Source organism: Coregonus lavaretus (genome assembly GCF_964263955.1).
Source record: "Coregonus lavaretus genome assembly, contig: HAP1_SCAFFOLD_569, whole genome shotgun sequence".
Lineage (NCBI taxonomy): Eukaryota > Metazoa > Chordata > Actinopteri > Salmoniformes > Salmonidae > Coregonus > Coregonus lavaretus.
In genome coordinates, this window is record NW_028162988.1 from 1 (window position 1) to 17,424 (window position 17,424).

Here is a 17,424-nt window from a genome sequence, read left to right on the forward strand (position 1 = left end):
AGAGAGAGAGAGAGAGAGAGAGAGAGAGAGAGAGAGAGAGAGAGAGAGAGAGAGAGAGAGAGAGAGAGAGAGAGAGAGAGATAGAGAGAGAGAGGAGAGAGAGAGAGAGAGAGAGAGAGAGAGAGAGAGAGAGAGAGAGAGAGAGAGAGAGAGAGACAGAGACAGAGACAGAGACAGAGACAGAGACAGAGACAGAGACAGAGACAGAGACAGAGACAGAGACAGAGACAGAGAGAGAGAGAGAGAGTGTAAAGCACATAATGTGGACCCCGGCTGTATCAAACACAAGCCCCCCAGTTCAGCTTACCCTCTATGGGCTCCTGCTTGACCTCCTGTTTGATGGTGGTGCACTGTGTTGGCGCCATGGCCGGGGAGGTGGTGGCAGTGTGACCCAGAGGGTGATGAGGGTAGTCTTTCCTGGGGGTGGTGGTGCTCTTGACGGGGCTGGCATCCTCCAGGCCCTCCTCGGGACAGAGGTACACCTCGATGGGGCCGTTCTTACTCTTCAGGTAGATCTGTTGGGAGCCCTGAGGGTACGGGACAACGGGAAGGTCATGTTAATACAATGTTGTTACTCATTTAATCACGGTATAAAAGCAACGTAATGTAAAGTGTTGCCTGTAACTGTATTATATACAGTGAGGCCAATACAACCTGTGTGGAAATACATTTAGTTAAGGTCATTATAAAAAAACATCATTATACAAAGCCTAGTACATTCACAGAATGAATTCACAAATACAGCTGTAGTTGTCCAATAAGTAGTTTAGTAATGCAGTAATTGCAAAACGGGTCCTTCCTCAAGATAAGACATGGGCCGTAATAGAAGTAGTTGTAATGGAGGACACCACATTAAATGGTTTGGTGAGAATGTTCGGTACATCCTCCTACACCAGGGGTTCCCAAACTCAGTCCTGGGGCCCCCCCCTGGGTGCACATTTTCATTTTTGCCCTAAGACTACACAGCTGATTCAAATATCCAACTCATCATCAAGCTTTGATCATTTGAATTAGCTGTGTAGTGTTAGGGCAAAAAACAAAACGTGTACCCCTTGGGGTTCCGAGGACCAAGTTTGGGAAACGCTGATCTACGCCTTTATTTATATGGACCTGGAACTATATATCAATGTAAAACAGTATAATACAGTATATCATATATCAGGAACTACATCAGTCTGATTTGTAATACTTTACTCCTTGTCTTTTTTCATTTCTTAAACGAAAGCAGAACTAGGCTAGCCGATCAGCTCCAGTGTTAACGAAACGCTAACGGCCAGCTCCGTATATCTATGACCGTTGACCACTCACCTCTGAGGACTCTGGGACCTCCAGCTTGGTTTCTGACGGGGCCTTGACAGCGATGACCGTCTGGTCCTGCAGACGGGCTATAGATCTGATGTCCTGGTAGGTAACGTAGCCTAGCCGCTGGTTGTCTCTGTGTTCGGTCAGCTCCTTGATTTGGGCACTGCTGGACGTGATCAGGTCATCCAGGGCCTTCTCAGCCCTCTCCAGCTCACCCAGCTCCCGCCGCAGAGCGCGTGACTTCTCCCCGCTGCTGGCCGAGCCCTCGAACACGCCACCCACCCTGGGAGGCAACGGACACATATTTTACATTATGAGCCACCAGGAGCTGCTAGACAATGTACGTGTTTGAGATGGCCTACATTGCAGTCAGGTATATTATTGTTTCTGTGCCATGCTTTGCTCAAACTACTGATTGCCTCAAACACGCTGAATAGGATCTGTATGTCACGGTACAGGTTATGGTCAGGTAAGGTTTGATCCTATTACCATATTGTTAACCCAAAAACACCCAGGATTAGGGGCTAGGGGCGTGATTTGGAATTAGACCCAGCGATGAGTAGGTACTTGTTCTAGGGATACTTTCCTAAGTGTACTTGTCCTAATGCGACTCATCCTGAGTGTACGTCTCCCAAGTGTACTTGTCCACTTCTCCTTAGTGTGCTACTCACAACCACTGGATGTTGTTCTTGGACTTCTTGCGGATGAGCTGCACGCCCTCCAGCACATTGGTGATGTCATAGATGCGTCTCTTCTGCACCTCAAGGACCTCGGTGGCCCAGTTGAGGTCCAGCACGCCGTCAGGTGACTCGCTCAGCAGGCCAACAAACTTCTTGGTCAGCAGACCCAGGGATGTGTCGTAGCGCGTCCGCTCACCGGGAGACTTGGGCGCTGAGGGTCATAGGTCATACAAGAGAGACGTGGTTGGCGAATGCAGGAGCAGGGGAATTATGATACGCCTGTTTTTAATCTAGGTAATACATGTAGGATCATATCTGTATATAGGGATATAGACTGGGTAAGATCTGCATTTAGCTTGTGTATTGAGGTGTACATTTGGATGGATGGATGGATGGATAAATGGGTGGATGGAAGGATGGATGATCATGTTGTGTCGCTTTATGTAACCTCTCCCTTATTTGAGAATGAAGAAGGTTAAGGTATGGGGCAGTGCTTATGAAGAAGGTTAAGGTATGGGGCAGTGCTTATGAAGAAGGTTAAGGTATGGGGCAGTGCTTATGAAGAAGGTTAAGGTAGGGGGCAGTGCTTATGAAGAAGGTTAAGGTATGGGGCAGTGCTTATGAAGAAGATTAAGGTAGGGGGGCAGTGCTTATGAAGAAGGTTAAGGTATGGGGCAGTGCTTATGAAGAAGGTTAAGGTATGGGGCAGTGCTTATGAAGAAGGTTAAGGTATGGGGCAGTGCTTATGAAGAAGGTTAAGGTATGGGGCAGTGCTTATGAAGAAGGTTAAGGTATGGGGCAGTGCTTATGATCAAACGTTAAGGTAGGGGGCAGTGCTTATGAAGAAGGTTAAGGTATGTGGCAGTGCTTATGAAGAAGGTTAAGGTATGGGGCAGTGCTTATGAAGAAGGTTAAGGTAGGGGGCAGTGCTTATGAAGAAGGTTAAGGTATGGGGCAGTGCTTATGAAGAAGGTTAAGGTAGGGGGCAGTGCTTATGAATAAGGTTAAGGTAGGGGGCAGTGCTTATGAAGAAGATTAAGGTATGGGGCAGTGCTTATGAAGAAGGTTAAGGTATGGGGCAGTGCTTATGATCAAACGTTAAGGTATGGGGCAGTGCTTATGATCAAACGTTAAGGTAGGGGGCAGTGCTTATGATGAAGGTTAAGGTATAGGGCAGTGCTTATGAAGAAGGTTAAGGTATGGGGCAGTGCTTATGATCAAACGGTAAGGTAGGGGGCAGTGCTTATGAAGAAGGTTAAGGTATGGGGCAGTGCTTATGAAGAAGGTTAAGGTAGGGGCAGTGCTTATGAAGAAGGTTAAGGTATGGGGCAGTGCTTATGATCAAACGTTAAGGTAGGGGCAGTGCTTATGAAGAAGGTTAAGGTATGGGGCAGTGCTTATGAAGAAGGTTAAGGTAGGGGGCAGTGCTTATGATGAAGGTTAAGGTATGGGGCAGTGCTTATGAAGAAGGTTAAGGTAGGGGGCAGTGCTTATGATGAAGATTAAGGTATGGGGCAGTGCTTATGAAGAAGGTTAAGGTAGGGGGCAGTGCTTATGAAGAAGGTTAAGGTAGGGGGCAGTGCTTATGATGAAGGTTAAGGTATGGGGCAGTGCTTATGAAGAAGGTTAAGGTAGGGGGCAGTGCTTATGATGAAAATTAAGGTATGGGGCAGTGCTTATGGAGAAGGTTAAGGAAGGGGAAGTGCTTATGATGAAGGTTACGGTATGGGGCAGTGCTTATGAATAAGTTTAAGGTAGGGGGCAGTGCTTATGAAGAAGGTAAAGGTATGGGGCAGTGCTTATGAAGAAGGTTAAGGTATGGGGCAGTGCTTATGAAGAAGGTTAAGGTATGGGGCAGTGCTTATGAAGAAGGTTAAGGTATGGGGCAGTGCTTATGATGAAGATTAAGGTATGGGGCAGTGCTTATGAAGAAGGTATAGGGCAGTGCTTATGAAGAAGGTTAAGGTAGGGGGCAGTGCTTATGAAGAAGGTTAAGGTATGGGGCAGTGCTTATGAAGAAGGTTAAGGTATGGGGCAGTGCTTATGAAGAAGCTTAAGGTAGGGGGCAGTGCTTATGATGAAGATTAAGGTATGGGGCAGTGCTTATAAAGAAGGTTAAGGTATGGGTCAGTGCTTATGAAGAAGGTTAAGGTAGGGGGCAGTGCTTATGAAGAAGGTTAAGGTATGGGGCAGTGCTTATGAAGAAGGTTAAGGTAGGGGGCAGTGCTTATGAAGAAGGTTAAGGTAGGGGGCAGTGCTTATGAAGAAAATTAAGGTATGGGGCAGTGCTTATGAAGAAGGTTAAGGTATGGGGCAGTGCTTATGAAGAAGGTTAAGGTATGGGGCAGTGCTTATGAAGAAGGTTAAGGTATGGGGCAGTGCTTATGAAGAAGGTTAAGGTAGTGGGCAGTGCTTATGAAGAAGGTTAAGGTATGGGGCAGTGCTTATGATGAAGGTTAAGGTATGGGGCAGTGCTTATGAAGAAGGTTAAGGTAGGGGGCAGTGCTTATGAAGAAGGTTAAGGTAGGGGGCAGTGCTTATGAAGAAGGTTAAGGTATGGGGCAGTGCTTATGAAGAAGGTTAAGGTAGGGGGCAGTGCTTATGAAGAAGGTATAGGGCAGTGCTTATGAAGAAGGTTAAGGTAGGGGGCAGTGCTTATGAAGAAGGTTAAGGTATGGGGCAGTGCTTATGAAGAAGGTTAAGGTATGGGGCAGTGCTTATGAATAAGGTTAAGGTAGGGGGCAGTGCTTATGAAGAAGGTTAAGGTATGGGGCAGTGCTTATGAAGAAGGTTAAGGTATGGGGCAGTGCTTATGAAGAAGGTTAAGGTAGGGGGCAGTGCTTATGAAGAAGGTTAAGGTATGGGGCAGTGCTTATGAAGAAGGTTAAGGTAGGGGGCAGTGCTTATGAAGAAGGTTAAGGTAGGGGGCAGTGCTTATGAAGAAGATTAAGGTATGGGGCAGTGCTTATGAAGAAGGTTAAGGTATGGGGCAGTGCTTATGAAGAAGGTTAAGGTATGGGGCAGTGCTTATGAAGAAGGTTAAGGTATGGGGCAGTGCTTATGAAGAAGGTTAAGGTAGGGGGCAGTGCTTATGAAGAAGGTTAAGGTATGGGGCAGTGCTTATGATGAAGGTTAAGGTATGGGGCAGTGCTTATGAAGAAGGTTAAGGTAGGGGGCAGTGCTTATGAAGAAGGTTAAGGTATGGGGCAGTGCTTATGAAGAAGGTTAAGGTAGGGGGCAGTGCTTATGAAGAAGGTATAGGGCAGTGCTTATGAAGAAGGTTAAGGTAGGGGGCAGTGCTTATGAAGAAGGTTAAGGTATGGGGCAGTGCTTATGAAGAAGGTTAAGGTATGGGGCAGTGCTTATGAAGAAGCTTAAGGTAGGGGGCAGTGCTTATGATGAAGATTAAGGTATGGGGCAGTGCTTATGAAGAAGGTTAAGGTATGGGTCAGTGCTTATGAAGAAGGTTAAGGTAGGGGGCAGTGCTTATGATGAAGGTTAAGGTATGGGGCAGTGCTTATGAAGAAGGTTAAGGTAGGGGGCAGTGCTTATGATCAAATGTTAAGGTATGGGGCAGTGCTTATGAATAAGGTTAAGGTAGGGGGCAGTGCTTATGAAGAAGGTTAAGGTATGGGGCAGTGCTTATGAAGAAGGTTAAGGTATGGGGCAGTGCTTATGAAGAAGGTTAAGGTAGGGGGCAGTGCTTATGAAGAAGGTTAAGGTATGGGGCAGTGCTTATGAAGAAGGTTAAGGTAGGGGGCAGTGCTTATGAAGAAGGTTAAGGTATGGGGCAGTGCTTATGAAGAAGTTTAAGGTATGGGGCAGTGCTTATGAAGAAGGTTAAGGTATGGGGCAGTGCTTATGAAGAAGGTTAAGGTATGGGGCAGTGCTTATGAAGAAGGTTAAGGTAGGGGGCAGTGCTTATGAAGAAGGTTAAGGTATGGGGCAGTGCTTATGATGAAGGTTAAGGTATGGGGCAGTGCTTATGAAGAAGGTTAAGGTAGGGGGCAGTGCTTATGAAGAAGGTTAAGGTATGGGGCAGTGCTTATGAAGAAGGTTAAGGTATGGGGCAGTGCTTATGAAGAAGGTTAAGGTATGGGGCAGTGCTTATGAAGAAGCTTAAGGTAGGGGGCAGTGCTTATGATGAAGATTAAGGTATGGGGCAGTGCTTATGAAGAAGGTTAAGGTATGGGTCAGTGCTTATGAAGAAGGTTAAGGTAGGGGGCAGTTCTTATGATGAAGGTTAAGGTATGGGGCAGTGCTTATGAAGAAGGTTAAGGTAGGGGGCAGTGCTTATGATCAAATGTTAAGGTATGGGGCAGTGCTTATGAATAAGGTTAAGGTAGGGGGCAGTGCTTATGAAGAAGGTTAAGGTATGGGGCAGTGCTTATGAAGAAGGTTAAGGTATGGGGCAGTGCTTATGAAGAAGGTTAAGGTAGGGGGCAGTGCTTATGAAGAAGGTTAAGGTATGGGGCAGTGCTTATGAAGAAGGTTAAGGTAGGGGGCAGTGCTTATGAAGAAGGTTAAGGTATGGGGCAGTGCTTATGAAGAAAGTTAAGGTATGGGGCAGTGCTTATGAAGAAGGTTAAGGTATGGGGCAGTGCTTATGAAGAAGGTTAAGGTATGGGGCAGTGCTTATGAAGAAGGTTAAGGTAGGGGGCAGTGCTTATGAAGAAGGTTAAGGTATGGGGCAGTGCTTATGATGAAGGTTAAGGTATGGGGCAGTGCTTATGAAGAAGGTTAAGGTAGGGGGCAGTGCTTATGAAGAAGGTTAAGGTAGGGGGCAGTGCTTATGAAGAAGGTTAAGGTATGGGGCAGTGCTTATGAAGAAGGTTAAGGTAGGGGGCAGTGCTTATGAAGAAGGTTAAGGTATGGGGCAGTGCTTATGAAGAAGGTTAAGGTAGGGGGCAGTGCTTATGAAGAAGGTTAAGGTATGGGGCAGTGCTTATGAAGAAGGTTAAGGTATGGGGCAGTGCTTATGAATAAGGTTAAGGTAGGGGCAGTGCTTATGAAGAAGGTTAAGGTATGGGGCAGTGCTTATGAAGAAGGTTAAGGTATGGGGCAGTGCTTATGAAGAAAGTTAAGGTATGGGGCAGTGCTTATGAAGAAGGTTAAGGTATGGGGCAGTGCTTATGAAGAAGGTTAAGGTATGGGGCAGTGCTTATGAAGAAGATTAAGGTATGGGGCAGTGCTTATGAATAAGGTTAAGGTAGGGGCAGTGCTTATGAAGAAGGTTAAGGTATGGGGCAGTGCTTATGAAGAAGGTTAAGGTATGGGGCAGTGCTTATGAAGAAAGTTAAGGTATGGGGCAGTGCTTATGAAGAAGGTTAAGGTATGGGGCAGTGCTTATGAAGAAGGTTAAGGTATGGGGCAGTGCTTATGAAGAAGGTTAAGGTATGGGGCAGTGCTTATGATCAAACGTTAAGGTATGGGGCAGTGCTTATGATCAAACGTTAAAGTAGGGGGCAGTGCTTTTTCTCATTGATGCAGACACTCACTTTTGGGACTTGGGAGACTGGCTGCAGCCACACTCCCCTTTCCTTTAAGGGTCCTGAAGTCAGGGAGGTAGAGAGGGTCCTCCAAGTCCAGCTTCCTCTTGGCCTATGAGGGGGGACAAAGGGGTTAAAGACAGCTTGAGACTGGGTATGTGTCCCAAATTGTCAAAGACTTCTAACGGCCCTCACATTGTCAAAGACTTCTAAAGGCCCTCACATTGTCAAAGACTTCTAACGGCCCTCACATTGTCAAAGACTTCTAACGGCCCTCACATTGTCAAAGACTTCTAACGGCCCTCACATTGTCAAAGACTTCTAAAGGCCCTCACATTGTCAAAGACTTCTAACGGCCCTCACATTGTCAAAGACTTCTAAAGGCCCTCACATGCCCTCACACTGTCAAAGACTTCTAACGGCCCTCACAAGCCCTCACATTGTCAAATACTTCTAACGGCCCTCACATTGTCAAAGACTTCTAAAGGCGTCCACATGCTTCCCAGCAGAAACAGTTCGGAACAGTTCCTGCATATTATATTATGACGATATTTTGTGACGTTTTTGTTCGTTTTTGACTTTCTTTTGGGCTGTTTGGGCAAGCCAAAGTCGGTAGCTGAAGTCTACGCCCCCTCGTCGGAGATTGGTCAAAAGTAAGGATTCTTCAATGAAGTAAGTGCCTGTTGTAATTCAACGAGAGACGACTCTTCCTCAAGCACATTTTTTCATTTGAGAAATACCGCACCAAACATCATAGTCAGATGCAAAATTGCTTGACTAAGATCTCCTCCGCAAACCCACTTGAGTTATCTTAAATACATTCTGACTATTTTGAGGAAGTTTATAGCGGCTACGGCGTCTCAAAATGGACAAACAGTACTATTGATGCAATTTTCTTGTTTTTCAAGCGAAGGTCTTTTATGGGAGTGTGAGTGAACACTTGCTCGGTTCTCCTAGGCTAGGTACCAGTCCAACTGAAGCATGTTGACGCCTTAAAGGGGGAGAGTGTGTGTGTGTGTGGGGTCTCTGGACTCACTCAACTCACCACCCCCATCCCCCCTCCTCCTCTCACCCATGACCCCCTCACTCCTTCTTTAGCCCATTCCTTTCTCCAGTGAACACACAGGCAGCCTGTCCAATCCCAACCATCACAGATCACACTCTTTGCACGAGGCCTTCTCAATCAGTAGGTCACCTGACCAAGACCAATACACACACACACCTACTAGGAGGTCCACTGCTACCACACACACACTCTGTTATGGACACACACACACACACACAAATGAACAAGACCACCTATACACACACGTCCAACACATGTATTCACCACTACCAGACCTGTAGTCTTACTCACCACTACCAGACCTGTAGTCTTACTCACCACTACCAGACCTGCAGTCTTACTCACCACTACCAGACCTGCAGTCTTACTCACCACTACCAGACCTGTAGTCTTACTCACCACTACCAGACCTGTAGTCTTACTCACCACTACCAGACCTGCAGTCTTACTCACCACTACCAGACCTGTAGTCTTACTCACCACTACCAGACCTGTAGTCTTACTCACCACTACCAGTCCTGCAGTCTTACTCACCACTACCAGACCTGTAGTCTTACTCACCACTACCAGACCTGTAGTCTTACTCACCACTACCAGACCTGTAGTCTTACTCACCACTACCAGACCTGTAGTCTTACTCACCACTACCAGACCTGTAGTCTTACTCACCACTACCAGACCTGCAGTCTTACTCACCACTACCAGACCTGTAGTCTTACTCACCACTACCAGACCTGTAGTCTTACTCACCACTACCAGACCTGCAGTCTTACTCACCACTACCAGACCTGCAGTCTTACTCACCACTACCAGACCTGCAGTCTTACTCACCACTACCAGACCTGTAGTCTTACTCACCACTACCAGACCTGTAGTCTTACTCACCACTACCAGACCTGTAGTCTTACTCACCACTACCAGACCTGTAGTCTTACTCACCACTACCAGACCTGTAGTCTTACTCACCACTACCAGACCTGTAGTCTTACTCACCACTACCAGACCTGTAGTCTTACTCACCACTACCAGACCTGTAGTCTTACTCACCACTACCAGACCTGCAGTCTTACTCACCACTACCAGACCTGCAGTCTTACTCACCACTACCAGACCTGCAGTCTTACTCACCACTACCAGACCTGTAGTCTTACTCACCACTACCAGACCTGTAGTCTTACTCACCACTACCAGACCTGTAGTCTTACTCACCACTACCAGACCTGTACAACACATTTATTCACCACTACCAGACCTGTACAACACATTTATTCACCACTACCAGACCTGTACAACACATTTATTCACCACTACCAGACCTGTACAGTGCACCGTTGTCCCCAAACTGCAAGACCCCCATCCCCAACACACACCACCTCTAAAAAAAAAACTCTCCACACACACTCCTGACTGAAGTACCTAACGAGGCATAGGATTCCATCCAGATGGTCATGCACTATGTAATTAGTACCTGCTGCTTGGAGGCACACCTCCCTCCTTCTCTCTTTCTCTCTCTTTCTCTCTCCCTCTTTATCCCTCCCTCTTTCTCTCTCTTTATCCCTCCCTACTTCCCTCTTTCTCTCTCTTTCTCCCTCCCTCCCTCTTTCTCTCTCTTTCTCCCTCCCTCCCCCTCTTTCTCCCTTTCCCATTTTCTCAATCTCTCCCCCCTTCGTCTCTTACCCCTCTCACAGATACGACCCTACTATGTTAGGGGGCCAGTGATGCTGTTAATGACTACAGAACACCCCCCATACTGCAGCATGGGGTATAAATCACTCTGTGTGATAAACTAGGCTATGTGACGCGTGTCATGACCTGGCGCTGCAATAAACCCTGTGTACGACTACCAAGTGAGGTCATTACAGTACAACTAGATACACAGAGGTATAGGTACTCATTCGTAGTTTTCATAAGTACTCATTCGTAGTTTTAACTACTGTAGTTTTAACTTTCAACTATGGTCTTAACTGCACTGGTTCTCTTTTCTCACCATGTTGTAACCATGGAGAGGCTATAAACTGACATGGGAGATTCTGGAAAAGCAGCTAAGGTCTTCCCATACTGCAGACCATACATAGGAGGCTATAGGTCCAGAGGTTTCCTGTTATTACACAGGGTCAGGAAAAACTCCTGGTCCTATGTAAACCATACCGTACTTCAGTAGATCTGGGTCTGTATTCATCATGTGTCTCAGAGTAGGAGTGCGGATCTAGGATCAAGTCCCCTCTGTCCATGTAAGGTTACTTATTATGAGGATAAACTGATCCTAAACCAACACTCCTCCCCTGTAGCTCAATTGGTAGAGCATGGCGCTTGTAACGCCAGGGTAGTGGGTTCGATCCCCGGGACCACCCATACGTAAAAATGTATGCACACATGACTGTAAGTCGCTTTGGATAAAAGCGTCTGCTAAATGGCATATTATTATATTATTATTTATGAATATAGGCCCTGAGAGGAGGCTAGAGAATGTGAGCAGCTTGTGGATTTGGACTGAACCATGGCGTGGGTGAAGAAGGGTGTCATTGTCGCTCTGTCCTCCAACACATGTCCAACCGTCTGTCAGTGACATCTGGGACAGCCACACACAGCAGGTGGCAGGGAGACCACAAGAGAACCTGCCTGATCCTTATAGGAAACATAGAAAAACACACACAGGTTCACTTTAGGGGCACCACACTAACTTCGCCTACTACATAGTCTATTTACTGTACTGTATCACCGTCACCATCACAACCAATCACGTGTTTCGATTTTAGTTACAGCAATTTGGTAGTGAAGCAAACATTTGTAGTCTACCAGTGCTACTTATGGTAACAATACATTTGTAATTATATAGGCTAATGTTTGTTTTATTGACTAGTAGTGGACTGGTTTGTTCCCCTCCAAATTGTTCAACCTGCATTAAGATATGACTTCTCCTTTTGACCAATCAAGAGGAAGGAAATGGATAAAGAGACACCGCCTAGAGGGAGGATTGAGGAGACACACGGTTAAAGGCCCAGTGCAGTCAAAAATGTGATTTTCTTATGTTTTATATATATTTCCACACTATGATGTTGGAATAATACTGTGAAATAGTGGAAATGATGATAATGCACTTTTAGTGTAAGAGCTGTTAGAAAAGACTGCCTGAAATAACAGCCTGTTTTGGTGGGATGGAGTTTTGGAATCACCAGGCGGTAACTTAGTTAATAGACCAATAATAAAGAGAGTTCCAAACCTCTCTGCCAATAACAGCTAGTTTTCAGTTTTCCCCTCCCCACTCAGACCACTCCCAGACAGTTCTAGCAAAATTCTTGCTTGAGAAATGTTCTCTTTGCTAAGAAACTATTTTTGTTCATTTTTGACCATTTTAATTTAAAACAATCACAGTAAGGTACTTAATTGTTACACAGAAATAATTTGATATTGAGATAAAAATGTCTGCATTGGACCTTTTTAAGACCTTTTCAGACCACCTCACGGATTAAAATGTGACACTTTGACATGTAACTGTCATATATAGATCGGATCACATGACATGTGGTGGTTAAAATGGCAGCCGTGTGTTGTTGACAGCACTGTGGACCTCCTCCTTTAACATTTAACCTGTTTTGCCCAGCAGCTTTGCAGAGACTCAGCTGAGTCCTGTTTTATTTTATTTTATTTTACCTTTATTTAACTAGGCAAGTCAGTTAAGAACAAATTCTTATTTACAATGACGGCCTACACCGGCCAAACCCGGACGACGCTGGGCCAATTTCTGTGAGTTTGTAGTGAGGTTTTGTAATAATAATAATATGCCATTTAGCAGACGCTTTTATCCAAAGCGACTTACAGTCATGTGTGCATAAATTTTTACGTATGGGTGGTCCCTGGGATCAAACCCACTACCCTGGCATTACAAGCGCCATGCTCTACCAATTGAGCTACAGGGGACCAGCGCTTTGCAAACAGTTTGATGAGTGAAAAAACAAATCCTATTTGTCAGCTAACATACCGCGGGGGTCAAAAAAAATACTCAACCAACAAATGCTAACAACACTAAGTAATGTACAAAGAGCTACAGAACAGAACGAGAGACACAGACACTAACAGTAGCTAAAAGAATGTTGAGCTCAAACATAGTGAGTTAACAGCTCACTACAGCAATTGTCAACACATTATTAGTAGGCCATTGCCAGGCATTTAAATACACTGAGTCCCTCCTTCACAATACCTTCTTTATCTACATGACACAGTAAATTATAGTGTTTCAACCTACAGCCATTATTGCCCCACAGCGACTTGGCTACACCCTAAATATGCACAAGTTCAGCTCTCCTTCCACCCACCCATGACCCAACCCTCCCATTCAACTCCCACCATTTCACCAGATATGACTGGACATTTTTCAGAGGCATTTCACAAATATGGGTCACATGAAGCAAAGGCTTTCAACGGTCTTGTTAGCTAGCCTAGCTACCGTCTCTCTCTTCAAACACCAGGGTTGTATTCATTAGTCAACAAACAGAAGGAAACTGACGGAAACCGGGAGGGACTACCCAAACTTATGCAAAACAAAGGCTAGTTTTTGGTTTCCATTGTAAAACTTTTGCTACGCTTTGCCCTAATGAATATGACCCAGTTCAATTATGTAGAACCAGTCTTCCCAGGTAGGGACAAGTTTCAATATGTCTGACAAAAAAAAAGACAAAAAGATCCATTCAAAACCTAGCATATTCCTACCTACACCACACTACAACCATGGGACTGGGAGTCAGAGGTACAACAACAATGAAAAGGTTGAGCTGCATTGCTGATGACATTGTCAAGGTGCCGAAGGGAGAGAAGGATGGACGGTCCATTTGGTGTGGACTTTGAAATGCTAAACAAACCCCATTGAGGGGAGCATGATAGCTTGTGGGTCGGAGTGGGGCCTAGGGCAGGCCAAAAAGAGAAGGGGGGAAGAGAGCCTTTGGCTGGAGTGTAAACAAGGCACAAAGTGGGCAATCTCACACCCCGGCACCCTGAGCCCTAGTCGGAATAGGGGCTCACCATGGGGGTCCCAGAGATGGTGAGGGCGTAGGCAATGACGACATGAGGAAGTGACATGTGAGGGGGATCAGGGGGTAGCTAGCATGTCTCGGAAACCTATGTAACTAGGCCTGCATCGTGGAGAACTCCATTACACATTTTACATAACACACAGTTTTATTAATTATGGCCTCCTGTAGCCCAGTTGGTAGAGCATGGCACTTGCGACGCCAGGGTTGTGGGTTCGATTCCCAATATGAAAAATGTATGCACTCACTAAACTGTAAGTCGCTCTGGATAAGAGCGTCTGCTAAAAATGTAAATGTAATTATCATAATAACACATTTGAGATAATATTCTCTTCTAGAACCGTAAAGGGGTTAAAGGTTAAGGTTAAAGGTTCTAGCCTAAGCCTCAATCCATCTCACAGGGTCACTCAATGTGCATGTATAAACGCAATTGTCTACTCAAAACTTCCCTCATGATGTGTTATATCCCCACCTATTGTGAACTTTAACCTCCTGTATATGTGTCAAACTGAAATCCTTGACCTTCTGTCCTGTTTTTCAACTGGGGAGCAAAGTTCTATCAAACATTTACGAGTTAGTAGTAGTATCACCCTCACAGGAAACGCAGTGACAATGTTACAGCTTGTGGCCTCGCAAATCACTCAAACATCACAGCAACCACTATAAATATTACACAGTGGGGATATATCCTCTCAAGTTATCTATAGTAGTACGACACGTGACCACGTCCCAAATGGCACCCTATTCCCTATATAGTGTACTACTAACTCATAGGTCTCTGGTCAAAAGCAGTGACGTTTATTTATTTAAGCATCAGTTGTCAGAGCACCTTACCGATCACTGCACCTGTACACAGCCCATCTGAAATTAGCCCACCCAACTACCTCATCCCTATATTGTTATTTATTTTGCTCATTTGTACCCCAGTATCTCTATTTGCACATAATCTCTTGCACATCTAGCATTCCAGTGTTAATACTATTGTAATTATTTTGCACTATAGCCTATTTATTGCCTTACCTCCATAACTTGCTACATTTGCACACACTGTAAATATATTTTCTGTTGTATTTTTGACTTTATGTTTTTTACCCCATATGTAACTCTGTGTTGTTTTTATTGCACTGCTTTGCTTTATCTTGGCCAGGTCGCAGTTGTAAATGAGAACCTGTTCTCAACTGGCTTACCTGGTTAAATAAAGGTGAAATAAAAAAAAATAAAAAAAAGTATGTAGGGAATGGGGCGCCGTTTGGGACACACCCCATTTGCTTTTGCCTCGGCCAAGTTTGAAGTATCCATGACTATCTGTGAAGTGTCTGTGAGTGACCCATATTTCAGGTTAATTCTACTCCCACGCAAGGAGAATAACTTTGGCATGTTGTTGACTGTACAGGGAGAAGAAAATGGATCCTTCACAGCAGTGTTTACAAGTAGCAGGGCAGGAGGATGTTCTGCTCCAATGCTTCTTCTGATGATCAGTGAGCACCAGACATTGAAAATACGTATTTTCAACCCCCAACAATATTTTCAACAGTTTTTGCTCATAAGCCTATCACTCTGCAGTTTCCAGGGCAAATATAGCCTCTCTTCCCACTGTGCTTTATTGCCTGCCAAGGCTGATATTTTGTTGTTTATCATAACTAGGGCCAGGAGTGACAACTTGACCCGACAAGGAAAAACTCTGGGCCCTAGTTATATGCGATCACTGTTGTTTACGAAGAATGTGATGAATAATTTGTTTTTTTTAATTAAAAATTGTATTTGATCACTAGTTGTAACCTAGTAGTAAATAGTTTTATAAAAACTTTTTTTTTTCTGGTCAGAAAAAACTCATGGCCCTAATCCTAACAGTAGGATAGAGAGGGGCGATGAATAGGAAGCTGACATTAGGACAATGGAGAGTAGTACACAATGGGAATTGCATTAGCCCAGTCACGTGACTAGCCTAGTTAATGTCATTTCATTTTATTAAAGCATTGGAGTAGTCCCCACTCTAGTCAATATTTAGCCTGAACACACAGACACACTGAATGCTGTGTGTGTGTTAATCAGCAACATATCGTTATCTCCCAAGACTACTACTACTACTACTACGACTACTACTGCTGCTACTACGACGACTACTACTACTACTGCTACGACTACTACTGCTACTACTACTACCTCTACTACTACTACCACTGCTACCACTACTTGTGTGTGTGGCTTCAGAGCTTCCTCACATGAACATAACAATTATGTAAACTCACAAGAAAAGTAAGTGGTTGTCCAGCTGTGACCTGTGACCTTTGTGAATGGACACAAACGGGTTGTATGAGGTGAGCAGGCAGGAACAATTCAGACAAGGTGACATTATTGCTTGGTTAGTCAAGGTGAGGTATGGCTTGGTTAGTGACAGCTGGGGGCTATGGCTAAACAATGTGTTAAGCTAAATAGCATTTTGTGCAGATTACTGGTATTGCCTGGATGGACATTAGGAAATAAATTCCCTGTCCAGATGGAGCATTTTCTCATTCATTTAACTATAAATGGACATTTAGAAAGAGAAATCTCCCTCTCCAAATAGGGGTGAAATTAGAGCCAGGCATTGTTGAATTCAGTGATACCCCCAGTCCTGGCTAACCCCCCACTGAGGCCCCCCCCCAAACACTCAACTCCCCTAACCATCTGTGTCTAATACAGCTGTGCAGCGGGAGAAATGTCACGGACTCAAAATCGTTTCTCAAGCTGGGCGAAAAGATGACAACCCGTTCATTGGACACAAAGTGCACACTGATTCCATGACGTTGCCTGATCATGTCCAACACTTTTTAAATGTCAAGCACTGCACAACTCCGATAAATATATGCATGCCATTGGAACTGGAATATTTTGCCCATATAATATGACACATTGCATAGTTAGTAACGTAAATTATCAAGTGGATAGCTAACTGTTATATCGATTGGTGGTAGTTGCATCATCCTTTGTTTACGAAGTCTTACCGGGAGACGACCGGAGGATGATCTGATTGGTTTAGCTTCGGGTCCATGGGGGGTTGCATACAGGCAGTTCGCCCTTTGTTCCACCGCTGTCGTGTTGCATATTTGGGTAAAGTATCCAGCCGGTACCGAGTTCATCGGTGGACTGGATAACCCGGTGCTGAAGAACTCGGTCTTCACTCCGGACAAAACTTTCTTCTGCGAACACGACAATCCCCCTACAGCACCTCGACCAGACGCAGGAGAAACGCCTTTGGGCATCTGCATCATTTTAGTAAATTAAAATAACGGCTATTTAAAATAAATATGTTTAGCTAGCAAAGCACGAAGCTTCCAGAAATCTGTATTCACGACAGTGAGTGAATAAGAGGAGTTGCTGTCTTTCCGATACGAACTGGAAACGTTATCTCTCAATTCGTAGCTAGCTTGATAAAAGTCAAAAGAAGTTCATAAAAGGTTATTTAGTTAATAATGTGCAAAATTCACAAGTGAAATATGCACCAGAGATATCCTTTGCTTGAATATTTTCAATGAAACGACTACTGTAGCTTTGCAACCGATATTATCCTTTGTCCAGTAGAGGAAACGTACACTTTGCCTAATTATTTGAATAGTAAATAAATAAACGATATTTGCAAATATAGTATGAGCAAACTTTTAAGTTTACGTCTTGAGATGCAGATTCCTCCAGAAAAGACAAAGTTTAGAAGGATTCTTAAGATTTTCAGGAGAGGAGATATAGCTACTGTCGGGTTCACTGTCCAGTTAAAAAGTTTAATTGTATATACAAGCGACTTGGAGCTCCGAGGAACTGTTTTTTTAGCGCCAAATTACGTCCCGCGAAATTTGGATCTCCCGCGGTTAGTGCTCGTCTTTGATTGG

At 44.7% G+C, this 17,424-nt stretch overlaps 1 protein-coding gene across 1 annotated transcript; it reads right to left on the minus strand.

The window, feature by feature from the left end:
• Positions 1–307: 307 nt before the first annotated feature.
• On the minus strand, positions 308–16,812 carry LOC311118616 (transcription factor E2F2-like; the record flags this gene model as incomplete). The annotated part of the gene is made up of 5 exons (XM_084193406.1): positions 308–527; positions 1,309–1,585; positions 1,974–2,193; positions 7,481–7,583; positions 16,546–16,812. Coding segments are annotated over 5 exons (1,087 nt in total), but the record flags the coding sequence as incomplete, so codon positions are not given.
• Positions 16,813–17,424: the final 612 nt, after the last annotated feature.